At 45.3% G+C, this 27159-nt stretch overlaps 1 protein-coding gene across 1 annotated transcript in view; it reads right to left on the bottom strand.

Moving 5' to 3' along the window:
• The window catches only part of LOC146191566 (sushi, von Willebrand factor type A, EGF and pentraxin domain-containing protein 1-like), a 78436-nt gene that overhangs the window by 11155 nt on the left and 40122 nt on the right, over positions 1 to 27159 (bottom strand). The window contains exons 6-13 of the mRNA XM_084602073.1: positions 26825 to 26983; positions 16666 to 16863; positions 13735 to 13917; positions 12369 to 12569; positions 7127 to 7381; positions 6203 to 6333; positions 4171 to 4279; positions 484 to 684 (exon numbers count right to left, since the gene is read on the bottom strand). Coding sequence (XP_084458199.1) covers positions 484 to 684; positions 4171 to 4279; positions 6203 to 6333; positions 7127 to 7381; positions 12369 to 12569; positions 13735 to 13917; positions 16666 to 16863; positions 26825 to 26983 — 1437 coding nt within the window. The remainder of the gene's footprint in view (positions 1 to 483; positions 685 to 4170; positions 4280 to 6202; positions 6334 to 7126; positions 7382 to 12368; positions 12570 to 13734; positions 13918 to 16665; positions 16864 to 26824; positions 26984 to 27159) is intronic.

Raw genomic sequence — 27159 nt, 5'->3', positions numbered from 1 at the left:
TTCATCTGGAACGTCATTTCTGGACATGCAAACAGTTTCTATTTAGCTTCGCTTTTTTTTTTTCATTTTTATATATACTTCTGCTTGGAATTTGGAAAAACGGTCTTTTTTTTTTTCTTTTTTTCTGCTGGAGTCGAGACACGCCGAGGAATGTAATGCAATCAGAAACTCAAATGATGAAAAAAGCCACCGGAACTGCCCTTAAAAAAAAAAAAAAAAAAAAAAAACAACATATTGTCGAAATTTTCAGAGCCCTCCCCTACGGCGTCTTTTATAGAGTTGCTAATTTAAACCCCATAAACCAAACCGAACCTGTCTTGAGAAGTGAACTGGGAGAATATACGTCGTCACGTTCCTCGCTTAAAAAGGACAGAGAAGTCATAAAACGGAGTAAAAAAGAACTGAGCAAATATTTTTAAAACCCTAATTTCGCATCATCACAGAGGAGGTGCGCAGTTCACTTGAGTAAGAGATAAACCGCACGTGCGCAGTCCGGCCATGGCACCGGCTTCCCGTCGGGTTCGGTGTACCAGCGCCGGTCCTTGGCGCAGATGTACATGTCGGCCGGTTCCTCGAGGAAGTCGAACTGGTCGTTGCAGAGCGGCTGGCAGAATTGACCATGCATCCAATGGTCACACGACAGGGCACCATTCAGCGGCGCCGGGTAGAACGGGCACTCACTCTCTGCGGGCCGGGAGAGGTAACAACACCTTTGTGTCACACACGGAAGTAAAACCAGGATACTGTGAAAAATGTTTGCCTCATCAGGGAACTTCTATGTTTTATGGCCATGGGCCCTATGCGAAAAGCGTATAAATCTTTCAATTAGAAACCTCATCCAACTCTTTCAGACATCAGCCACTACGAGAGCGCTAGTGCAGTTAAGGATTAGAAAATCACTGTTCTACCAGCGGCTCCGATTGCAGAACCTCATCATCCGGAGACAGATCGCTGGTATACCAGTACTCATTGCGCAGAGTTGTTAAGTTGTTGTCAGTTTGCTTAGCATTTTTAAGCAAACCGTATAGTACAGTCGCATTATTTGTATACAGCGCACGATTTTTCGGCACAAGGAAAACCACGCATACCAGTGATGCCGAACTCTTTTCACGACGAATACTTTTAATACACTTGCTAACAAGTTCTGAGTTGTATTCGTTCAGAGAGGTGTGCCAGTGTTGTCAGGGACGGGATTTATTTGTCAGGCACATTGTCCTTCCTCTTGTCACGCCAGAAATGAGACACTGTGTTATCTTGTTAACGAGGAAGCTCACTCCTTGGCCCGAGGTCTCACTTTTCGACCTGGGGAGGAACGGCTTTCCTCAGATGCTGGTGAGTGCCTGCGGTCCTCAGTTCATGACATCATTACGTACTACCGCAAAAACAGGGGAGCATACGCACCCCCTGCCCGACCCTCACAATAATACAAGCAGTCCGTTGGCGCAGGCTACAAACAAGCACAGCCCCATGCCCCATCCTTCTCTATTCCTGTTTACACTATCAATTTCCATCTTCCTGCAAGCTTTAAGACAAATCTTGTGACTTTTGCACACGCTACTCACCTGCCCCTCATTCCCACATCCTCTTGCGCCAGAGGGGGCCCTGGAAGCACCTGCTCACCATTACCTCCGATCGGCACCAGCGCAAGATCATCACTAGCAGTTTCCCAAGAATATTCCCACGAGGGCTCTCCTTTGCTTTGTAAGGGGGCGCTCCCTACGATGTAAGTACTCCCAAGTTCCTTATAAGGGGCTCCGCCCTCGCCCTCTCTAATATTGGTAATAAATGTTTCCACCACCACCCTGTAGGCAGAATATCTTTTAAAATAGTAGTGGGAGATATGAACCTGTCAGAGCAGGGCTCGCATTCGTATCAAGAATGCATTTGTCCAGGTAAAGGTGTTTTAAGAAGCGTGGCACGGGCGAAAAGACGAGACGGTGGCGATGAGACTCAGAAACTAACTTTCAAGAAGTTCATGGGTTAATCTTATCGCAAGGACACATACTCAGAAGCTAATACTCTACGACAACCTCTCAGGCCACTCTCGCGGCAAGTGCACCGAATCCACCTCTGAAAGCGAATTTCATATCAGTTTCGTGCATGATATTGAGAAGAATGTTGCTACACGAGAAAAAAACAACTCACTAAAAACGGCTGGTATCCACATAAATTTGACGTGATGCCAGATGTTTCAAGGAAGCTTGCTGTAGGTAATAACAGCACAAATAAACTCCGGAGTTATGAAACGCTTCTGTGGTACTAGTGTATCAGTTCTGGTGGACATCAGAAAACAGGGGAATAATATTAACTTGTAATGGTTAACTGATACCCGATAAATAACTTTCGCCTACCACAGTGAGGCGCCTACTTGCAATTAGAGACCTGTAGTCGGCCACTATAGCAGCCACGTCAGCTTTTACAACGTCAAAAACGAGACTATCCTCGGCTCTGTGGCCCAGGAAATTTTGGCCATATCGCACCAAAAAACGCGCTCTAGAAAAACCCGCGCACTACGCAACGCGCTGGCGTCGTCAGTCAATGCTGCGTGCCACGTTTCCTCCTCTGCCCTGCGCTGCTGCGAGTCCTGGGCAGCATGAGACAGCGAGCACTAGGGAGCCTGCTCCCTAGCGAGCACTGCCACGGGCGGACTGAATGCGGCAGTCCGGCCATGCCGCTGCTACTCAGGCATTGACGTAGCACTTGCGTCATTGATTGACGTCGCTGGAGGGCGGAGCTTAGAGCGCGGGCTTTTCGAAAGGGCGCGTTTTTTTGGTGGGAGACAGCCAAAATTTGTTAAGTGACAGCGTCGAGGATAATCGTGTTTTCTTTTTTAATTACAAAAACTGATTTAGCCGTCCTTAGTGGACAAACACAAATCTCCAAACGCAACTATATTTCCGACTGCGATAGTTGAAAAGTCAGTTATCAGAAATCAGATAACCAGCTTAATAAATATTAATCTCCTGTTTTCCGATATCCGCCAACGCTGGTACCATAGTGCCGTAGAAGCCGTCTTCATATATCACAAAGCCTGTCTTAAACATTAATGGCAGGCGTCCTTAGAAAGCCCCTGGAATGTTCAAGCTGCCACAGGATTGCAATTCGAAGAACGTTTGAATGGGACTAAAGGCGAAGAAGGATTTAATTGCCGGCGGGTCTATGAGAGCCCCGCGCTAGTGCCAGCTTTGTCGCAATCTCGGGTGACGCACTGCACATTTGACTGCGTTCACGAGCCGGCTCTGCACTGATGATGATGATAAAAACATTTATTGACATTGGCTTAGATTAAGCAAGAACGCGTGCCATTGGCAACGACGGCTCCTTGATCATATTTCTGGCAGATTGTGAATGTACAATCTGCGCATGTAATCCGTTTCTGTACTTGCGCACAGGAAAGGGAAGGAGAGACGCCTTTATCACCATGCCGTCACTGTTATTGTTCGGAGTGGACGGGCAGAGAATTAAAGGAGGAGTTGAATGAGGTTCTCTTGAGACTCTTGAGAGTTCCTTGGACTGCCAGAAGATCAAATCAGTCGATATTGTCGACCATAAACCATCACTGCTCATTGGAGGGTCAAATTCTAAAGTTAAAGCTCAGCTACTTTGGTCATCTGATGAGAAGAGAGGAGTCGCTGGAGAAAGATTTGATGTTGGGAAAGGTTGAGGGTCGCCGTAGAAGGGGTAGGCAGCGAACGCGATGGTTAGATGGCATCCTCGAGGCACTGCAGATGAAGCTATGTGATGGTAGGAAGATAGTGAGAGACCGGAAAGCGTGGCGTGACATAGTCCATAGGGTCACGAAGAGTCGGACACGACTGAACTGAACTGAACTGAATGAGGTAGCCCATTCTCCTCGGTATAGAGACAAAAACCAGTCAATTTTCCCTTCCCTTCCCTGCCTAGCCTTCGTTGTCGAGCCACAAAGTGTTTTTCGCGAGTACAGTATAGCCGTGGCTGTATCAAAGTATTGGCACGATGAAATTTTGGCTTTTTTTTTTTCTGAATACTGTTCGCCTGCTCAGTGGTTAATGCTGAAATGGCTACACAGCTCATCCTTCCGCATTCTGGTCACCTTCGGCGAGTTCTCAGTCGTGTTTCTCTCACTGTAAAGGTTGAGTGTTTTTCGCCATTTGTCGACGTTAAGTATGCAGTGGCCCACCCACGACTCACTTGACACCGTCACGCGGAAAATGCAGGTAGCGTAATTTCTAGACTCGTCCCAAGCGGTGTAGGTGATCTTGTGACTTCCGTGCCCGAACTTGGATCCCGAACGGGGACCCTGAAATTGAACATAGGAAGAAAACAAGAACATAAAATTTGGAGCATCTTTTTTTTTTTTGTTGCAGAAAATTAAACATCGCAATTATGCTAGTACAATGAGTGGTACAACAACGACTCCATCAGCGTAAACATTGCCGTATTGCACAGTCCGCATTTGAATATCGTTATTACTGATTAGTTGCCACAATTATGCATTCATCAAGAGCTGCTCCTCGAGTATTCACGTCAGCATGAATTGAGCGAAAATCCACGAAACTGCGAAAAGTTACCGCTCTCTGACCCGTCATAATACATGAAAAAAAAAAAAAAAAAACATTAGTTGTGGTTTAGCTCTCGTTAACCCTAGCTGAATTTCGAAAGCAACGGCGGAAGCTTCTTATGGCTGCTACATTATTCCCCTATCACGCCCTATCTGTGTAAGGTGCTACATTATGACGCGAGAGCGTAAGCTACCAGCCTACATATAAAGTCACGCTTCAGCCAAGACGTATCGACGTGCCTGCGTGTCGTAGGGGTAACAATTAAGAATGCAAACCGTTCTGTCAGGCTGATTCTGATATCACCCTCCCATATAAAAGGAGCGACACGAGTTGGCACCTCCTGCACGTGGCATAGGGGTGAATTCAAATGTCATGGCAGGCTGATTTTTTTATGAGGAGACCGTATCTACGCCTCTTCACGACGTAGCTGCGGTCCCCTCAGGTCTTGAAAACCTACCGCAGTGTAGCTACAATCTATATATATATATATATATATATATATATATTTACAGACTGCACCCCCCATAAGACTCACACTTATAGCACTGTAAACGCATAATTTGTAAGTCGTTATTTGAATGATTTTGACACGGTAATTAAAGATGGCGTAATAAAAATGTTCATCTAGTGTCTTGTTTAGGACTACCCTTGTTTAGCCAATGACCGGCGCTCTCTGGCGGCTCCCTATGAAGAGTCGGCTCGTCCTTCACCTATCCTCTCGGAGGATCATCATAACTCATGATCATTGCTGGCGACGCGCCGGAAAATATCGTTACTGGCAGCGCGTAACGCGAGCCACGGCAATGGGCGTTTACATCGCACTTGCTTTCTCACTTTCTTTTTTTCCTCTAATGGCATAGAATAGAATTGCTAACACCTTTGACTTTTGTAGTAAAAGTAGACAATCGAAGGAAGAAACAATGTCGTGTAATAGAGGGCTCGCCAATCATCCTACATGCGCATGTCAACCCGCATATACTGGGCTGCATGTTCTAATAAAGCTATTCGCTCTCTCTCTCTCTCTCTCTCTCTCTCTCTCTCTCAACACGCGCGCACGCAAGTGTATATACTATCACAAAGAGAAGAAATGCGAACGAGACAACTGAAACATGAACAGTAAAATAATATATTAACTGTTGGATGTTCACTGTTAGCTCAGGTTAATTTCCCTTCGAACAAAAGAAGAGATCTTTTTATAAGCTTTAATCAAACCAGCCTTTGCTTCCTCTCTAGCAGTTAATGTGTTTGCATTTTGCGCTGACATTTCAGTTTTGGCTGACCTTTTAATATATTGCGCGAGTATCGTGATTGATGAGCCGAGACCAGCGATAATGTATGCAGACTATTAATGTGGCCCGTAATGATTGCAGGAATGACTATCTTTCGTGGTTGGTGCAAATATTTACCAGCAACATTGCTACTGATGTGATCAGTAATAAGCCATTCTGTCCGGGGAAAGCCAGATAAGCTTGGACGCACAAGAGACGGGCAAGTCCTGCGCTATTGAAGGCTTATCTGAAGCGCTTATGACTACCGCTGTCTCTTTTAATGCGACAGGGATCTGTAGAGTCGTTTTGCTAGCCAGATGTTTGGGTAGGTCGGTAAGGGACTGAGTTAAGCTTGACTTTTGTGGGACATTGGATAAAAGGAAGTATCCTTACCTGTTGGGTCACTTCCACCTCTCCGGAGTTGTCTTCAAAGCGCGGCTCCTCCCATGTAACCACAATGTCATCCTCGGTTGTCTCACGTCTTATGGCGTCCGGGCAGAAGATGACCTTGGGCTTCTCCTGGTCTGGATGATAAACAATGCACTAAGTGTTCGCAGGACGCTTAAAATATTACACGATTTATACCGCTCATTAAGCGTAGGAGCTGTCGATGATTAATCGGCTCTGGTTTGTTCGTCTTCGCGGCTTGTAGTGTAAAAATCGTGGCGTGCATTCTATTTTCTGCCACGCTCGTGTTGCGCTGGTTTTAACCTCTTCTGTTGATTGTGGAGCGCTAACCAGTTAGCATTTTCATTACTGAAGTGGCCAACTTGCAGTCAAAAGTAAATGTTCTGAGAAGTGGGAACTGCTCATAGGAATGGATAAATATACAAACCAAAGTAGTCAGTGGTCGATAAAATAGTATTTGTATCCTGAAGTGGAGTAAGCTTAGTTGTTTCCTTTTTTGTTACCCTGGTTGCAGGTGTATTAATTGCAGCAGGTAGAAATCGCACCCTAGACGAGAAGCGAGCCCGTGACCTTAGCACTTCGGTTACAGTTGTTCTACCCTGCTTCAGTAAATCATTGGCTTTGACATTCTAATGGTTAACTCACGTCGTGGGACCTTATTGAAGCTACCTCAGGTGCATTTCAATCGGTATGAAATTGCGAAAATGCCCGTTCGCTCAAAAAAGAGTCCGAAGCATGCACATTCTCAACTCGCTGCTTGAGTTTGTTTCCTCTCTTGTCTTAACGCCCACGATAAATTCCCATTTTTCAACCTTTTAAAGCTGAGAGCGAGTGAAACGCTGTCGCTAGTCAGAAGTCATACAGAGAATTACATTGGACATCCGGCGGCGTCCGTTCAACCAAACTCACCGTTCACTGTGATGGTGAAATCGCACGTTGATTCCAGCATGGCCGCGTCCACCACCCTGAATCGAATCGAATGCGATCCTATTGCAAATCGATGTGGTGATTTGAGACCTTCGGGCACCTGTTGCAGCAGCAGTCTGCTTCCGACAACGTTGTCTTGGTACTTCGGTCGCTGCCAGTGAACCAAGGCGGACGGCAAATGTGGTTCCGTCGGCATATTGATGCTTGAGGGGCAAGAAATCTTGGGCTTTTCCGTATCTGGAAGGAACGTTTGGGTTGTCTTCAGTTACGTCGCCATAGTTACTCAGTATCACTTTTGTTAATCGCGGAGAGAAAGATATATGTCGGGAAGATTCTTTTTTATTAAAACAATATTTTGTAATTTCGGAGCGTGCAAAAACCGCCGGGTTAGTATACCCTTCTTTAGACCGCATCACTATATACCACGACGTTACCATCGCTCCGAAGCAAAATTTGTCTTTTTGCAGCCTGAGATGCATTTATTTATGTTTACGGGGCTATCATGGGTAAACCATTGATATACGAAGGCAATGAAGTCCCAACAATTAACGCTCACCGGCGCGCTATCTTGTTTTCTGCGCATGCTCGGCGGTATAGCGCATAAACTTAGGTTCTCTCCTCTAAGCTCGTCTCCAAATGTGGCTTGAAACTACCACTAAACAAGGCCTAAAAGAAAGCAATTGCAATGAAGGGTTTTATTTGCCCCCTTCGCACAAACATCTACACAAGTATTTTCGCTCATGCGCAGAACGAAAGCTCGCGCGCCGGCAGATGTCTGGTATGAACGCCTGAGGCGCTGAGGTCACTCTGGTGCATCAAAATATGACGTCACACACCACGTGCCCGCCAATAATGAAATGGACTATACGGTTGCGAACTTCATTCGAACCCACGGCGAAACTCACCTGGCCGCTGTATTAGGCAGCTCAACGCCACAACATGACATTGAACGCGTTAAGCAGCCATTTTTTTTTTTTTGCACTGTACATCGCCGTCATCATCAACTGTCATTCGTGCGCAATAGAGGGTTTACAAAAGTACGTCTGGCAACCGTGAGCGGCACCCTGATCCCGCGCTGGCCGCCATATTTTGCTCGCTCCGTTCGCTTCGTGTCGGTCCGTCAGCGCTCGCCGTTCTGTTCGCTCTTTTCACGTTTTAACCTAGTGTGCTGTGCTTGGACCTCTGTTCGGTCCCTGGCGGTTTCTGTTAGAGACGCCTAGAAGCGTATTTTGAAAGCCGAGACGTGGCGGGGCCCACCGGCTGCGCAGTTACAAATTGCTCTACGAGTCGTGCATGCCCCCCCCCCCCCCCCCCCCGCCCTCCTCGGCAATCCGCAGCGTCATCCCTATCCAGGTACAGTATCCAGAGTTCTGTAATGTAGATTTTTTTTTTTGTCTGTGCGCCTTTGCTGTTTACTTAAATGCCTATGAGAGATCATCGCGAGTTTGTTTGCTTGGTTTGCGCAATCACCGTCGCTCATCCCACTGGAAGATGGTTGGTGAAATGAGCGGGGATGCATTTTATTTTATGATAAAAGGATCATGCGTAATTTGACGTAAGTTGGACTGACGCTTAGCACTTTCCTTCCCATGCCGTCGACGCAATTGTTGGCATTAGTCTCGGAAATAATCGGGGGCTGCGTAAAAAAAAAAAAAAAAAAAAAAAGGCCGTGGTAATTTGTGCTTCCAGTGATTGAATATTGATTGGTGTGCGATAGGCGATGACGAGTTAATAAAATCTTTGTAATTAATTGATCAATTGATGAAATAAAGAAACGAAAAAAAAGGAAAAATTGGAAAGTAAGGGTTTAAAGGTGTCAGAATGAAAAACCAGTGCCTGGTGATGCTAAGGAAGAAAATTTAGAATATTGATTAATTGAAATAATTGAAGAATGTGTTCAAAAGTGTCAAATTGCTCAGAATGGAAAGCCGATTGTTGCTGACGCATGCGTATTGGTGTATAAAAATATAAAACGTCAAATAAAATAAAAATAAATAAAGAAATGATAGAAATCTAACATAACATACATAACATAGAAATATAACATACATAACATATAACATACAACATACTACACTTGTGTGTAGTATGTTACTTTTGATGAATTCATATTTCACTGCATTGTATTCTTTTCGCCCCTCCTGCTAGGGCCCAGTTAGGGCCTGCAGTATTTGGTAAATAAAATAAATAAATAAATAAATAAATAAATAAATAAATAAATAAATAAATAAATAAATAAATAAATAAATAAATAAATAAATAAATAAATAAATAAATAAATAAATAAAAGAGCTAAAATATAACACGCGAAGAAAAAAACATCGTGCGTGTGTGTGTATGAGAGAGACACTATCACGTTATACATTTAACAGCGGAGCTTAAGTGACCCCCTAATTTTTCTACAACGATATGATATAAATCTGATTTTATGAACAGTTGCACAAAACACAAACACTTCGCAGTAATGTGAGTTGACTTTTCAAATTACTTTTCGTTTCAGCCGAGTTCTTCCTCCCCCGAGTTCCTCGAAGCTTCCAATGTCAGCGCTTTCATATGAGATTACGGCTTCAAATGTTTACTTTCTGACAGAGGGAATAAACAAGAAATCGACATATTTAAAAATTACAGTGAATTTCAGGTAGCTGTGAATTAGCGAACCATCGGGTGACTCGAAAACACACAAAAGTGAAGCGCACGCTTCGTTATTTTATCGGCCGCGCTGGCAGGTATAAAACCTGAGCTGCGCGCTCTGGACGTGGACCGGTCGAAACGGGCTGTACGTGAGCACGTTACAACGCACTAGTGGGATGTCATCTTTTCCTGCTTTTCTAGACGCCGCGGTTTTGGCAGCCACTTGCTTTTGCAGCATGAAACACGCACCTCGGGCGCACTAGACAACCATATTGCTCTCTGCACCAAGCACTGCCATTTCGTACGACTGTAAAAAGTAGTTTCGGTAATCATGCCCGTGTCTTAAATCAAATACACAATGGTAAATGTAACCTACGTACAAAATGTTTCAAAGAACATAATTGCACAATAGCATTCGTTACACATGCATTGCTCCTTCTCCCGTGTCCTCCATCGCAGCATAAGTTTATCCTTCAAGTTCACAAGGCTCCATAGCGCGCAAAACAATTAACCTTGCTGTTTTAGGTGATAGCACATTCTGTGAGCTAGCTCCCAGTCAGAGGGACGTGCAGTAATGCTTTACATGGTGCAAGTGACCCTTGTAAAGCCGATTAGGACTGCAAACGAACGGTCGCATACACGCGTATACTGTGTATACCTTGATTCCGTGCGCATCTATGACGGTGCGCTGGCTGCAGAAGGGCACGCAACAACATGCTGGCATCATTCCGAATAGAGCTTGGAGCTAACAGCGACTGCTGTGATGTTAAAAAATGAAACAATCGCTTGTGAGCATTCCAATGCACCTTGCGATGCATGCACGGGTTCTACGAAGGCGCACTTTGACAGCGTACTCGATGGGAGGCGCGGGCGGACTGAGCAAAACATGGCCGCCGCGCACAGTTTCTGTTTCTTTCACTAGATGGCGCTAACTTTTGTAAAGCCTCTATTCAGTCCCAAATCAATAGCAGTCAGGCACTTGGTAGTGCAAGCCAAATTTCGAACTCGTGAACGCATCCGTTCGTAAACCGTGCTTCGCCGAATGGTCCTACCGAAGTTTAGGACAGCTGCATGTCGTTCTTTGGGAAAAAGCAGGAATTGAGAGCGAAGTATACCTCCTGATCTTGCGCTGCTGACCTAGATTCGGAACTTTATACCAATCAGCACATTTTGGCGGCGAACGCCAATCAGCTCACGCTGAATAATGCGCTAACCCGCTTTACTTAGCTCTACCATTTGTTTTTGTCTCATGCCTTGCGAACCCTTTTAAATACCTAGTAACAATGCCCGGCACCTTGGTGAGTCAACTGAGTGTGACGTAAAACGAGGCAGCCTAATTCATTAGTTGTGCTACATTAAGCACGTCGCTGTCACGCGAAAGCACACACTTCCGAGTAAACCCTCAGTGCGCAGCGCTGGAAACTCTGCGCACTGGCCCTAACTCGTGCTGGAAGTCATCCATTGTCAGATAGAACGCTTATCAATCAAGGCTCATAATGCCCTGTGCCGCTGAAAAGGTATATGCTCTTTTGGGTTGAATAACTCCTGGTGACCGCAGCGTATGCCTTCCAGTGCGCATTTCGTTTCAGGCCATCACTGTTTGATGCGAACAGGTGTGCGCGTGTTTTGTATGTTCGAAGGGCCGACGCAAACCACTTTTATTGGCCATATTAACGAGTTGCTCGAGTTGAGTGGTGTCCTCGTTCTAAGGCTCCAGCGGATCTTGCTGTCTCGTGAATCTGCTGTAAGCGCGCTCGCTGGCCCTCCGGGCTGTCGCTTCAGTTGAGCTTCTCTGCGCGTAAGCGTTCGAGTTCGTAAGTTGTGTCATAGTGAGCCACCATAGCTCTCTTTCGCCGCGAAAATCTGCCAGAAAGATTAAACGAATAACAGCGCCAGAGGCAGGCTTTACATTTCAAGTCCGTCGGATCAACCCTCCTGCCATTTAGCGCGACTACTCAAATCTTGATTCCTTTTTTATTACGACTGTAGCAAGTGCTCGCATAATTTAACGAGCAGAAATTACTGCTGTCAAAAGTTGGTTTGAAGACCTAATTCTCGAATTATATCATTGAGGAGACACTAAATAAAAAAAATTATACATGTTGGCTGCACGGATAAACACTATCTGGAAAGAACGCGTACTAATACAGGTAAAATCATTCAGACGCTTGCAAGATACGAAGGGAACCCGAAATTGATATTGAAAAGGGTATTTCTTTTTATTTCATTGAAGTCGCGACGGCAGCGACTAACTTGACTAATGCAACAAGCTTATTCTATCCCAGTTTGGTTTTTGATTGAGTTCTAGGTCTTGTGGCAGCAACTAGCTGCTATAAATTACAATAAAATGCGCTAAGACGAACTGAAGTTTTGCATTTCATACTCTCCTCTGCCAATTACGTTCACGGCCACTGACCTTTAGTGTCGTTTTTGTCGTGGTTCCTGAAAGACACCCACGAACACACAAATAACTCACAGTCTGTAGAGTAGGGTACGTGCAACCTTACACAGTGTTGACTACTGCCTGAGAATTTGGGAAGATACATGACATATGGCCCAGTGACAACTCTCCCCATGGTAACTGGACACTCACCGACGCAAGCCATGTTAGAGATGTCTTCTCCTCCGCTCTCCCATTGGCCTTGTGCATTGCACTGCAGGACGGGAGGACCTCGAATGATGAACCCCTGGGGGCACTGTGGCATGAAGTAGTCCCCAAATCGGTACACCTTCGTCTTCCGGACTTCTCCGGCTATTGAGTGTGGAACGTCAGGGGGAGAGGGGCACGGGATCGCTGGTAGAAAAACAGAACGTGTAATCCCCATTTAATGATCGAGATTTAGGTTTACTATCGCAAAAATATATACACTCATTCTCGTGGTCAGCAGTAGAAGATAAATCCTTTGCAGCACCATCGTAGTACATTATAGAGTCGCCGCAAGCTCTTATGTCGGCTGGACACAAACAGGCGGCAGGCAGCGGGAGGCAGAGGGCAGCGGCAGAGGGCAGCGTCCAGAACGATCACCTTCCGCCCTCCTCACCCTGATCCGAAGGATGGCGCAATGACTCCTCACGAAGCCAGCCGCCCACGGGTGCGGGAATTACGCAACGTTAGTTACGTTCTCCCCTCTGTTAGGCGGACTATGCTTACCCTCCGTTCTGGGCCAAAGAGAACTAAAAGCATTTCATGCTTAAAACTTCCATCACTGATCGACTGCCCATCTCTGTCTTATACGAAGAAAGCTAGCGGTCACTGAAACCGAGGAAGGCAGGGGGGAATTTCTATCTCTTCATTTATAGTATTAACCAGTGGTAAATTTCTAGTATAACCAAGTTTTATCTGACACATTCCAAACAAAAATAAGCCTAAAAGGGAGCAAAACGGGAGTAACGTGTCCTCTAAGGCATTCCTTTCTGGGGAACGATAGTCTCTTCAATCCCTCATGTAGATTTTCACCACTAACCATGCGGAATGCTATACTCTGGCAGCAGAAGCATATTCTTTTCTTAAATAATATTTATTTGATGTAACTAGCAATGCAATTATGCAGTGAACCACTACATTAGAGGTTTCGATGTTGTTAATTTGAGGATGCAGAAAGTTTCATTTAAAATACTCGTAATTGCTAGAACTTCGCATATTTTCAAGTGAGAATTGGCTTCCGTATTTTATAATGATGAAAATCCGCCGCAAGGCTCTGGCAGCATGCTCTGACTTTAATAGGGAGTATGCTAGAGGACAAGCTACTTCATTTTTACTCCCTTATCGTCGTATTCGTGTTCAGAGTGTAGGTGATAGATTCGTAGATTAGTTAGGCGTTGCATGCTACGAATAAAAAAAACAAGAGCAGCCCGCAGATGCCTGCTCCTCGATCTGCCTCCCGGCGGCCTCGGCAACTCCGTCTCAGTTACCTTGTCCGTTAACGCGCAACCAGGCGGGAGCAAAGAGAGCCTCTTACGCTCGCAGTAGACGTCTTCACCCGACCAGGCCTTCAACTCGCCGCACCTCCGCGTCGCGCTGCCGCCGAGCAGTTCGTAGCCGTGATCGCAGTGGAAGGTGCATGTGTCGTTCACCTTCCAGGGGCTGTCGCAGCCGGTCACGTACCCATTCTTCAATTCTTGGGGCTTTTCGCAACTCTTCGCTGAAAAAATGCGTCAAAGGAGTTCGTTACACATAGTTATTAGATGGGTAATTATAATTATAATCTTATTATAATCTTATTATAATTATATAATTATAATCTTATTAGATGGGTAATGTATAAGTTACTGTCAAGACACATTGAGGACAGCGCTTTTTGGAAGAGTGGTGGTCAACACAGTACAAGTAAGAGTGGTGCGCTGTTGCTACGACCATCTCTGTGTGACTTTCCCGCACGGTTTTACTAGTGATAACACTTACGTTCCGTCTTTAAGTGTATGACGCGACAGGGTTGAATGCTCCTTATGAAACCTCATTTTCGTGCATGCCCTTTGCCGCTCGCCTAATCCCAAATCCATTAACCCCTAATCCCTTAATGCGTGTCTCTACTTTTATCTCACACATTTGTCAGCGTACTGCCTTAAGCTATCACACAAGAAATACCTGATGAAGGCGTGAATCCCCGCTTTAAGCAACTCTTAAGAACGTGCCTGCGCGGTCCAGGATTTGCGTGCCGGAGACGAGATACAAGGGTCCCGAATGGTTCGATTCACGCCTCGCCCCGTCATCTCAAAAGCGTTGTCTCCGTTGACAACTCAGAAATGTCACGTGGTCTCGTGACGTCACACAACCCGTCGACCTATCAGTGCCCGCCTATGGTACCTGCCAATTCTCATTTTCCAGATTCTTGCTCGTCATTTTTCGCTCACAACGCCGACGCCGGCAATGACAACGCCGGCGCCGAATTTTCTAGAGAACGAAACGTGTTAAGGCTTTCGCGTTAATGTGACACGGAGGACGGGAAGATTCCTTTCTTTACTAAACGAATTTAATTAGTTCAAAAGGTGGCATTTGTTCAAGCCGTACGATGATCGCTCTTCGCAACCAATAACACTAAGTTCCGCTCTTTCATTGCAGAGGATCAGTTTTCTTATTTTGCGCCTTTCTCAACGTATACTGACAACCGCGTTTGTGTTGCATTTGTCCAATATAACTCATGCCGGCAAGCGTGATGTACAACTCAATATAGTCGACATGGCCAACTCAGCTCTTTGTTAATTTTCCTATCTCATCGCTCGAATTAAGTTTTACGTGTAATTGCTGACGTTAATTTAATATTTTGAATGTTCACATTAAAACTTTAATGTTGAATTTTGACTTCTGGACTATGAATTTTATTGCGTCCCTATTCTAAAAAGTAGCTCTATTTGCAGGTACTCAATACAGTTAACACCATGATTATTTATTAAAAGAAAATATGAGTGACGGACGCAACGGTGTCAAATAAATAAGACTGGTAGATGATAACAAGACTCCAATGTGCCCTCTTTCCTGATGTGTGCGTAGAAAAAAGGGCATTGAGTCATTAAGAAAAGGGTGAAAAGGAAAAGTACAGTACACAACCGACTTTTGCATAACGTCAAAGAAGTATGTAAGAAGTGGTTGGGCGAAATTACACACCAGCTGATAGCTTTCGTAAGGCGTATCCGCGCCCATCGTGCCGGTGAGTTTGTGTATCGTTACGTTACTCACGCCTTGCTCTGGAGCATAGCAGCTGAAATAAGCTGTCATCTTCTTCTTAGGGCACTCTCTCTAAAGGGGACTGTGCAGAAGTTTACGCCATTTGCACGTGCAGAATTTTTTTTTTTTTTTTTTTGGGGGGGGGGGGGGAGGGCGTGAAAACGCATAGTTAAACCGCGCAAAGCATGGCATGAAGCAGGGACCTATAATAATTTTCTTTGCGCTTTTGCAGCACTCCGACAAGTGTGTGGTTGTAAACACGAAAGGGTGAAAGTATGCGAAAATAGGAATTGACGCGCTAGGGAGTCATGAACAAAAAATTGTAATAATAATAATTTAGTAATGGTTATTATTACAATTTTTTGTTCATGACTCCCTAGCGCGCCAATCCCTACTTTCGCGTACGTTCACCCTTTCGTGTTTACAAAATTGTGGAAGTTCAATTTTTTTTTGAAACCAAGATTCATGAGCGTTATCGCAGGTGAGTCGCTGCTGCCGCTTCGATCTTGGCTCGCTTCCACAGTTTGTTTCTTGGAACGCGCTAGCCTGGTTGTTCTTCGATGCTCTCGGCGGCCTGGAACGACACTGAACTGTCTTTCGCGCGATGACATATATGTATGGCGTATTTATCTGGGTTAAATAGCATGACGCAGATGGAACTTCATGAATACGACTATGTACAATGCACAGTGCGAGAGTATTGCAGTTGTAACTTGACGAAGACGGCGTCTATACTGCACAGTGCGCGAGTGTGTTGCAGTTTTACACGAGGCGTGATCGGCTGTTGCGGTAGCATAGTGCTGTCGTGCCTGGGCACGGCGATGGTTGCTGCACAGCGCGAGGAATGAAGGCCACGATTGCACCATTCATTGAACTTGACGTTTGTTCATGACAGGAGTAGAGCGAACCCTGTAAAAGCGCAGCAGCGCGCCTGTGACGATAAACTATATGGTGAACTAAGGAACTGAGAGTCGCGCTAAACAAAACACGTGAATATGAAAGCAGGACTTGCCGTCGATACAATGTCTGACCAGAGGAATCAGCCAAGCGTAGGTACGAGTCGCATCGATACGCCTAGATCGCCACTCACACGTCCTGGCGACTTTTGCCATGTACGGCGCATGTTTCGAGTCTTCGGAATGCTAAGATATAGAAGAAATGTTGCCTAGGTGTTCATTGAGACTTTAGAGTAAAACGAAGAGGATCCGCTTAGCCCAAAGAGATGTACCTTTACACACGGTAGTCGTGCCGCTCCAGGTGCCGTCAGCACCGCAGTAGCGGCTCACGAATCTTTCTCCCTCGAAGCCTTCTTCTCCTTCCACCTCGTACTGGTCGTCGCACTGGAACAGGCATTCGCCCTCGTACTTGTTGACGCACATCAAGATCTCGCCGTGCTCCGGTGGCTGCAGTGGCGGACATGTCACGACTGCAAGGAGGCAACCCATGCTTAGTGGACGTGTCCGGGCATTCCGTATACGCTGGTAAGAAATTGTTTTTAAAAAGGCGTCACAAAAATGTATAAGAGAAAATATAACAGGATAATAAAATCCATGGTATGATATGGTATGGTATGGTATGGTATGGTATGGTATGGTATGGTATGGTATGGTATGGTATGGTATGGTATGGTATGGTATGGGGGGGGGAGATATGGTATGTTTGTTTGTTTGTGGGGTTTAACGTCCCAAAGCGACTCAGGCTATGAGAGACGCCGTAGCAGAGGACTCCGGAAATTTCTACCACCTGGAGTTCTTTAATGTGCACTGACATCGCACAGCACACGGACGCCACTCCGTTTCGCCCCCATTGAAACGCAGCTGCCGAGGCCTGGATTCGATCCCGCTTCTTTGGCCACAGTATAGTCAAGCGCCGTAACCACTGCGCCACCCCGGCGGGGCGTATGGTATGGTTTGGTATGGTATGGTATGGTATGGTATGGTATGGTATGGTATGGTATGGTATGGTATGGTATGGTATGGTATGATATGATATCGTATGGGGTATGGTATGGTATGGGGTATGATATGGTATGGGTTATGGTATGGTATGGTATGGTATGGTATGGTATGGTACGGTATGGTATGGTATGGTATGATATCGTATGGGGTATGGTATGGTATGGGGTATGATATGGTATGGGTTATGGTATGGGGTATGGTATGGTATGGTATGGTATGGTATGGTATGGTATGATATGATATCGTATGGGGTATGGTATGGTATGGGGTATGATATGGTATGGGTTATGGTATGGGGTATGGTATGGTATGGTATGGTATGGTATGGTACGGTATGGTATGGTATGGTATGGTATGGTATGGTATGGTATGGTATGGTATAGGGGGGGGGTATGGCGCGGCATTGTGTAATGTTTTGTATCGTATAGTGTGCATGGCATGCTATGCTACGGCATAGCGGAGTTTAATACGAAATAGAGAAAGAAATGAAAAGCATGGAGCTTAACGACGCGACACGCAGCTAGTAGGCTACCATGGGGTAAGGCGGAACAAAGGGAGCGAAAAAAAAGTAATGGGAACTTCTAAATCTGTTTCGCCAGCGTCCAAAGGCCATCGCTGTTAAGGTGCAAACGGATGCACACAGAAAGTTCATAGCCTTGAACTCAGCCCAGAGCCCTTTATTAATGTCAATAGCGCCTTCACTGTTTTTCTCTGAAACAAAAGTGTTGTAGTCAAAGCTAGGACCTAATATCTTGGTTTGCTTAAGAGGACGAGGATCCAAGCGTCAGGGGCTAGCAGTCCGTGCAACGCACTCACGCTCACACCGAGTACTCTCACATAGTGTCGAATCGTCTCAGTGCACTTACAGCTTGCACACGCTGAGCAGTCTGCCATTATAATGAGGTCGGACTAGGAATTTGCAAGCGTCAATCCAGCCACCGCGACACAATGGCTTAGCATCGCAGCGGGAGAGGAGGGATGGTATATTTAATTAAGGTAAGGGGTTGATGTGATGCAAACGGCATGCCGAGCCTCCAGGCGCAGACCTCGCGCAGATGTCGCGCAAATGTTTCCGGAAACCTCGCGGAGATGTCCTGCTGCTTCGGCTCTTGCCAGTGGTATCCGGACAACGTCGGCACTGCTGCATGCCGACTGAGCTGCATCATCAGCTAACCCTTTCCTAAGAATGGCACTGTGTATAGATGTCGTGATCTTTTAGTGCTTGCTATTGTGGAAGTCTCATCTCTATTACTGATGGATCTGTTAGCCTTCACGAAATCCAGTCCTTTCTTTCATTGACTGGGGTCTAAGGCAGGGTGTCGAACCGGAACCTAACCGAAAATCGGAACCGAAAATGTTCGTCCGAAAGGAACCAGAACCGAACCGAACCCGAATTTTTTCCGCCTTCTGGGAACTGAACCCGAGCCGGAAAAAAAAAAAAAAAATCGAAGGAGCCGTTCCAAACGGGCTCGCGGTGCGATTCCGACCCCCTTTTGCTATAAACTTACCTTCATTATTTTTTCTTTCACCGCTGCTTGTAGAGCGGTCTTCTCGCTTATTTACAAAACGCCACTGCATATCGCAAACATCACAACCATTTTAAAAAATCGTCTCTTGCAAAAAGATAACAAGAACAAAAGAAAATATATTGCGACATGCATAGCACCAATCTCCGGTGTCGGGCTATCGTTTCATCCCGAACATGGTTGGCCGCTGCACTGTGCAATAGCGCCACTAATTGAGAAAGTTGTCCCATTTGAGAGCCTAGCTTCCTAAGCAGTGAAATAATAGCTTATAATCCGTAAGATGAGTTACGTATTTAGATAAACAAATATTTAACCATGAACAACTGAAAAACGAAATGACCAATTATGTTTAATAAAAGGTATTCCGCAATTCGTTTTATTTTCTTATAGTTCGACGACATAGGGACGAGTCACAGGACGCTTGCATAGCAGCCGTATGCAATGCGACGCCAGCAGATGCAATTTGGTTGACCAAAACTTCGAAATGGTAAGACAACGCTGATGGTGGGAAGGCCGCTTTGGGCAGCAATTTACAGGTCTGTTCTAGAGTTGTATCTGCACTTAGCAGAAAGATGATTCCATAGGTCGATTATCATTTTGTCTTTTCTTGCTTTTGTCCCTACCGGTGTCTGCTTGTTTTATGTCCCTTGGCAAGTTAAACTATGCTAGTAGTGAAGCTCTGATGTTCAAATATGAAGACTGTGGGGACCAAGGAACTGAGTGGAAATAATTCATGAGTTTTATTTCATGTGGTATAGTTTCGGCCCGTACAAGTACGGTATCGAAAAAAAAAAAAGAATGCGTTTCATTGCTTTATCCACCTGAACCGCACCGTAAGGGAAGGGAGGAAGGTGGGAGTGAAAGTGGAAAGAGAGAAAGAGGATCCGTAGTGGAGGGCTACGGAGTAATTTCGACCACCTGGGGATCTTTAACGTGCACTGACATCGCACAGCACACGGACGCCACTTCGTTTCGCATCCATCGAAACGCAGCCGCCGTGGTCGGGATCGAACCCGGGAACTCCGGCACAGTAGTCGGGCGTCTTACCACAGTACCACCACGGCGGGGCAAGTGTGACAGATACTGCGCCTTTCCCTTCTTATGAACCAATTATTATTATATTATTATCCACCATTACTGATGCGAATACCAGAAAGAAAACGCAACTAATGGGAACCTGGTTTACGGGTATGCGGTGACAAGGGAGGTCGGGAGGAAAACCTTGAAAAGCGGGAAGAGGGAAGGGGCCAAGCGGACCGAAGGAACCTTCAACTAGGTCCTAAGGAAAAAGAAAACAGAGGTAGGAATGGCTGTAATTGTGCAATCGGTGAACTGCCGCGTGAGAAACTGAAAGAAAAGCCGGTGGGAGATGTCGCGAAGAGGCTAGCTTGACGAAGCAATACACGAAGTAAAAAAAAAAAGGTAAATGGAGTTTCATACTATTACCACTCGTGTGGACGAGACTGCTTACAGGGCCCCTGAAACTGTCTCTGTTATCGTTAACTTTTTTTTTTTTTCTGAGCCCGTATTCCGTATGAACCGGTTCGGGCAGAGTCGAACCGATTCGAATCGGAACGGAATGTGTCTCCGGAGCCGAAACCGAATCCGAACCGAACCAGAAAAAACATTCCGATTCGACACCCTGGTCTAAGGTGGCGGATTTTCTATTAGTCATTACGTTAGTAGATGCCGTGCACGCAACGGGTGGTAACCTGATTGCGTTTTATTTGTTCAGGCTCTTTACATCCCCCTTCCTAATTGATTAAAATAATCATGAGTGCTTTGCGAAGACTGGTCCGCACGAGGTTGCCAGGCATTTTATATTTAGGATGAGAGGTTTTTCGGCTTAATCTCTTCTACGTTTTTCCACAGATCTGCGGTTGCCCGATCTTCCGGTTTCCACCTTGGTGTTCCTTGCATGATTTTCTTTCCTTCTTTCGTCACCTGAGGGAAACTTATTTATTGACCGTTGCCTTCGTTATCGCCGTCCTGATTATTTCTGCTACTGTATAGAATTCCTCGATTATTTTAGCAATTTTGCTTATTTTGGTAATTACATTTCTCGCCTCGTTTTTGTAGTATGCGCGTCTGATTTTCTCCTATTTATGTTTAGTTTTCTCTCGACCTCTTTTAGGTTACTTGCGTTCTTTCTAACATGCCCCCTTGCTTTCTTTCTATATTATAATTTCTTATATCAGTTACATGATGTTTATTCATTAACATTCACAGTTCTTCCTATCCTGTTTGTTTCTGTCTGCATTTCGCCTTAGTATCGAAATTGGAAAGTTGAGTTTTCGGATTAGGAAAAATCATGGAGTCCGGAGCTAAAGGCAGTTAATTCTGCCTGACAGGGTCTCAAGCAAAAAAACGTAAATACTAACATGGTGCTTACAGCAGCAACATCATGGGGTAGTGTTAAAAAAAAACATATCATTACGACTTTAAAAGCGAAACCAGAGCATTAATTGAGGCAGGAAACACAACGCATCGCACGAAACACAACGGACAACGAAACATAACTAATCCAACAAATTGGTATTCAAAAAATAGTGTTGGGTACACATATTTGAAAGAAGGCAAAGTCTAGTAATGCTTTTAAACGAGCGAGCAGTTTTTAAATCCCGAGTTAAGGTGTAGATGAATGGGAGTTTATTAAGACCGAAACAGCATACGAGGCCATCTGCATACCATAATTAGTTATAATGCGAGGAGCGACATGTGTATGTTTGATGAAGTACGGATCATGTTTAATGAATTAATATTGTGATGAAATAATTCTGATTTAGTTTTATTTTTTTATAAGCAAATACAGCAGTTTGAAATAAAATAATGTTCTCTAAACGAAGTATTTTGGATAAAAAAAAAAGTCAAAGTATGGGTATTGTGCTCCTAGACGATAAATAGCACGAATGACCTATTTTTTTTTTTTTAATACAGTGAATAATGAGTGATGATTTTGTTTTGACGTGGTACACCAGACAAGCAAACGATACCTATGTCGAGATTTTATTATTGAATAGTAGAACATTGTCTTAAGCTACATGGGTAAAAGATTTCTAAGTTTGTTAATGATGCCTTGAGACCTTAAAATACTTGTTTTTAAACTCGCCACGCGGGCATTTATTCATAAATGCTAATGAAAAGTGGTGCCCAGGTATTTTTGAGATTCTTTTCTTACTAAGGAAGCGCCTGCAAAATTAAGTCTGAAACCTGCTGAATTTGTTTGTTTCACGTGTGAAATAACACGTACTTACTTTTGAATGCATTTAGCTATCTGTTCTACTTCGTGCTTGGCGCATGATATCCTTACTTGCTTACGCGCTATGAAACCCAACACTACACAAATTTAGCTGTATTTGATTAGGGGTTAACCATTGCCCCAGTTCTACTAGCCAATTATTACATGTTCTTTCTAGGTATTCGGCGTTTTCATCAGAAAAGAAAAAATACCTTAGTATCGTCCGCATACAGTGGAACCTCTTTTATGAATGGGATGTTAACAAACCTATTAATATATAATAAAAACGGTGCGGACAACAATACGGTCACCATGTCCGGTACTCGATTCCGCGACACTGGGTTCAAGCCTCCGTACAGTGTGCAAAGGAAATTAACAACAAGCGCTTATTTCCTCTGCTCATCACATGCCTTAAGCGCCAAATATGATTCGGTTTGTTCAAGGTCTAGTCCCCGTGCCCTCCCTCCCCATCCAACCAGCAGCCTTCATTGTGTGTTTCTTTTGTTGGAAAAAAAAAAATAGGGGTGGAGGGGAGGCAGTACGCCGCTCTCGCACACCAGGCATTGAGCCAAACCATGTATGTGCGTGGCTTAAGGGGAGAAAAACAAAACAAAGACAGCTGCACGCGCATCCGTCGCGAACTATTGCGTGGGGTCATGCAAAAGAGGCGACGGTGAAGCATCCTACCCTCGGCGGCGAAGACTTCTCGATGAGTTATAGCCAGGCCCTTTCCTTTCGAGGGCAAGAAAGCGTCTGGCGCTCCGCTTTGTAGCCTCAGTTCGACTGCGCCCCTCGAACTGTCGGCAAAACAAGCCTGTCACTCTTCACGGGCCTGTTGACGACTGCCTTTCCCCTCCCAGCTCGACGATGTGCGCGTGCATTCTCCGCACGTACAAACGCCAGCCGTGACGCGCTCCGTGGCTTCGTACAAACTTTTGCATCACCGCCCAACGGGATCTCGTTTCAGGATGCGAAGTCGAGGTGACGTCCACAGAGCCATTCATCGCCCGCTCTTCCCCTCGCTATGCATGCCCAGATATGCCGCTATCGTTCGTACCCTCCCTTGAAGCCCTCGTCTCGAAAGAAAAACCGCGTGGCATTCGGCTTCGGAGTGGGTGGCAGGGGTACCAGGACGAACCATTTAGCCCGACCAGGATGCCATTCTCCTGAGTCATCCTGTGATTGACAACGGCTGGCTGAGGCATCCGCATTTGCTGGCTGCTTGCTGGCAGTGCTGTCTGGCGAGCAATGCCTGTTCGAACGAACGGCCTTGACCAGGTTCTTGAGAAAACAGCCTTTATAGCATAAATGGAGCAGGCTAGAAAGACCTGCTTCATCTTCCCTTCGCTGCTAAGGAATACCCCGTTAGGAAGATGTCCCACTGTCGTGCTTCTGATTATGAACGACTAACCGGCTACGGACGGCTGACTCCAGTTAAGATTTCTTTTTTGTTTTCTTTGCCAAGCCCGTCTCTGCAGTATCATCTGGAGCACTAACGACGTCTCACATTAGCAACTGCACTTGAATAGTTTCACGGTCGACGTCAAGGTGGTTCAAACGAACAACCTTGGCCGCTTTGCCTCGCCTGTTCGTATGGGGATGTAAAGGCGCACTGGCAGATGCTTGAGGTGCTTCAGCCGCCGTGCCTCGCGCTTTGCGTCATCGACAAAGCACCGCCAACTCCATTGCGAGGCACGTCTAATTGCGTGTCCTGAAGGGGTCTACGGAGGAGGCGCGGATGTCATCTGACTGGACGCAGTTGCGTAAAAATAAGCCATTACTCTTGCAAGCAAAATGTAGGCGGGAATACGAGTAGACTGCAGGAGATGCAAAAAGGAAAAGATCGCACGCAAATGACGTGGCTGCCTTGGGGTAAGACTGAACGACTGGAGGCTCTATGACTGCGACACCCCACTGAATAAAACCGCGAAGGTTCTTGAACCCAAACGTTCGACCTTCAGAGCTTCGTTTTGCTTCGCTTGAGTTCTGATCTGACTATTTTTCTGTTCAAAGTGATTGTAATATTTTCTCGTTTCAATTGAATCGGTTCGGTGACTGGGGCTAACCCGCTGCATCCCATGGGGAGAACAAACGCCTGACCTAGCTTCCGAAAGTAACGCGAGAAGTCATAGCGGAAATAGGTGGCAGATGTGCTTCGACTGCGCGGCTTATATCCCAAATTTTAATTACAGCCTTCTCGATCAACCATAGTAAGTCCCACATCAATTCAGAGTCTGAACTGCTCAGCCTGTTGACTGGAAAAATAAAGGCCAAAATAGGGTCCAGAAAAAAGGGGATAGTATGCGGACTCATCAGACATACACTCTACGGTGCACCTGACCTGCTAAAGAGGACCACAGAAACCGCGCAGCCATTTCTGAAGCACTGAAACTTCATATCCGTGACCTTAGTCTGCACTCAGTCTCTTTCTAATTCACAAAAAGTGTCTCAAAGGGAAGCTGTAACGGTTTCAAGAATTCGACCAAATTCAGGGGCTCCAATATATGAGCCTTGTAGACGAAATCAAGGGAAACCAAAGATGGGTTGAGGGGGATCCTCAGACTGATTGGCTTTATATTCATTACGTACTAGGTATTTACCAAAGTAATCGCTAATAGAATCAGGGCAACCTCAGGTTTCAATCAACCAAAGGACCAGGCAGGCTTTTGCAAAGGTCACTTTACAATAAGCCATTGACTCATTATAAAGCGATAAAGAATTCTAGGGGCACTTTGGACCACTAAACTGCGATGAGGCGAAAGCCTCTGTTGCGCGGTGGTCCGAAGCCCTCTTCTACGGCACTTCTTTCTCCCTTTTTCCACTCTTACCTTCCTTGTTTTTCTTACGGCTCGGTTAACGTGTCCGCGGAGAATTGTGACAGATGCTGTTCCTTTTCTTTCCTGTAAATGAATTTGAAACACCGCTGATGCCTGCTGTACTGCGTCTGCTTCTGTATGCTGTGTGGTGCAGTGTTCCAGGAAGCTCCAAATGAAAGGCACCACACGGACGCCTGGATCGGACGACCGGCGGGATCAGCGTCATATATGCGTCAATGCCTGGTGACGTCATGGCCGGACGTGACGTCATCATGACGTCAGTTTCGGTTATTAGACATGGCCGCATGTAACGTCACCAGGTGATGACGGCATAGTCATCTGTCATCATCATCATCATCACTTCCACTAACTACCACTATCATTATCGGTCATATATCTGCCACTAACTAGCGGCGGCGGTCTCCATTCCAACCGCGCTGGCAGCAGGCTAGGCAAGGAGAACTAAGATGCGTTTATCAAGTGCCCGGCATGACTGTCAGGATGATTGGCAGCATGACCGAACGACGATATTATGAGCCTTTAAAGGTTTTCGCCTTAAAAATGCCCGGAATATGACTAAATTGTGTATATAACGGCCATGGATTACGAGAAAGCATTTGATTCGGTAGAAAACTGAGCAGTCATGCAGAAATCGCGAAATCAGGGCGTAGCTGAGCGATATGCGAGACTACTGGACTATATATATAGTGAAGACCGACAGGCACCTGACGGTAGCGGGTCCTTCAACTAGAAATTCTGCTGCATATATTGCCTGAACGAATAGACCACGTCATCGCTCCTTTCTGGACTTCATAAAATCAGCAAACCTCTTTCCATAATATAATCATTTCATCATCCTTTATTACACGAGCCTCTAATGCTCTGATGTAATAAATATAGTTCATAAAGATATTCATAGTGGTTGCCTTGCAACATAGTCCGCCATGGAAAAATTGTAATAAAGTTCCCATAAAGAAAGGCGTGGCAAAGAGACACGATCATCCCAGTGATATTCACAGCTTGCTTAAAGGAAGCATTCAGAGACTTGGAACTGGAGCATTTAAGGTCGACTAAGGGGATGAATTTCAAGGAGTGATTGATGTTATAGACAAAAAAAAACCAGAAAGGTAGGCCTAAACATTAGCACACAGAACACTAAGGTATGTTCAACAGCATTGGAAAAGAACAGCAGTTTACAATAGGTAACGAAACACGAAGTGGTAATAATAACAATAATTGGCGAATATGTTTACTTAAGAAAGCTTCTAACTGAGGATCCAGATGACGAAAGGAAATAACTATAGGAGAATAAAATTGGAATGGAGCACATCTGCAAACACTCGCAAGTTATGACTAGTAGCGTACCAATGTCACTCAAGATGAATGTATATAATCGTTGCACCGTACCAGTACGCACCTATGGGGCTAAAACTTGTAGGCTAACATAAAGGGTTCTACTTAAGTTGAGGACAGCACAGAGGGCTATGAAACGAAAAATGATAGATGTAACGTTGAGAGATAGAAAGCGTGCAGACTAGATCAGAGAAGTAGTTCGAGTTAATGACATTCCAGAGGAAATCAAGAAGGAAGAAATGGGCATGGGTAGGACATATAATGCGAAGAGAAGACAACCGATAATCGATAAAGGTAACCAAATTGGATTCCTTATGCCGCAACTATGTCAATTCGGTTAACGACACCAATTATGAGAATTTCTACATTTCAGTTGTGATGCAGACGCACAGCTGCCTCATTCATCAATAACGCGGTAACCCTCTGTAATTAGCAGCATCTATGATAGTCATGCGGAGTTTTCTTTTTTTTCTTTTTCTTTTTTTCTTCTACTCACCTTCACAAGGCACTCCTGAGCCGGGATCTCCGGCGTAGCCCTCCTCGCAAGCGCACTCCTTAACCGACCGGCTCCCTTCGTGGTTCATTCCGCTGTGCGCTGGGCAGGGGAGGCAAGGACCGCTGTCGTGGGTGTTCTTGTATGTGCCCGGTCTGCAGGCTGTCCCGATGCAAAAGCAAATGCAAGACGTGTAAAATCAGACTTTAAAAGGTAAATAAAAAAGAAGTGCTGAACAGCACACGAAAGCCGTTTTCGTGTATGGGCTGCGCGGCCAAGAGCAACGAAGAGAAAGGATAATGGCAGTCGTCAATCTCACAATTAAATTGCATTGATTA

The sequence above is a fragment of the Amblyomma maculatum genome, chromosome 4, assembly GCF_055883805.1.
Source record: "Amblyomma maculatum isolate TAMU_Amacu chromosome 4, ASM5588380v1, whole genome shotgun sequence".
Lineage (NCBI taxonomy): Eukaryota > Metazoa > Arthropoda > Arachnida > Ixodida > Ixodidae > Amblyomma > Amblyomma maculatum.
The sequence above is the reverse complement of the archived record's forward strand: the minus strand, read 5'-3'. Positions and strand labels throughout refer to the sequence as shown.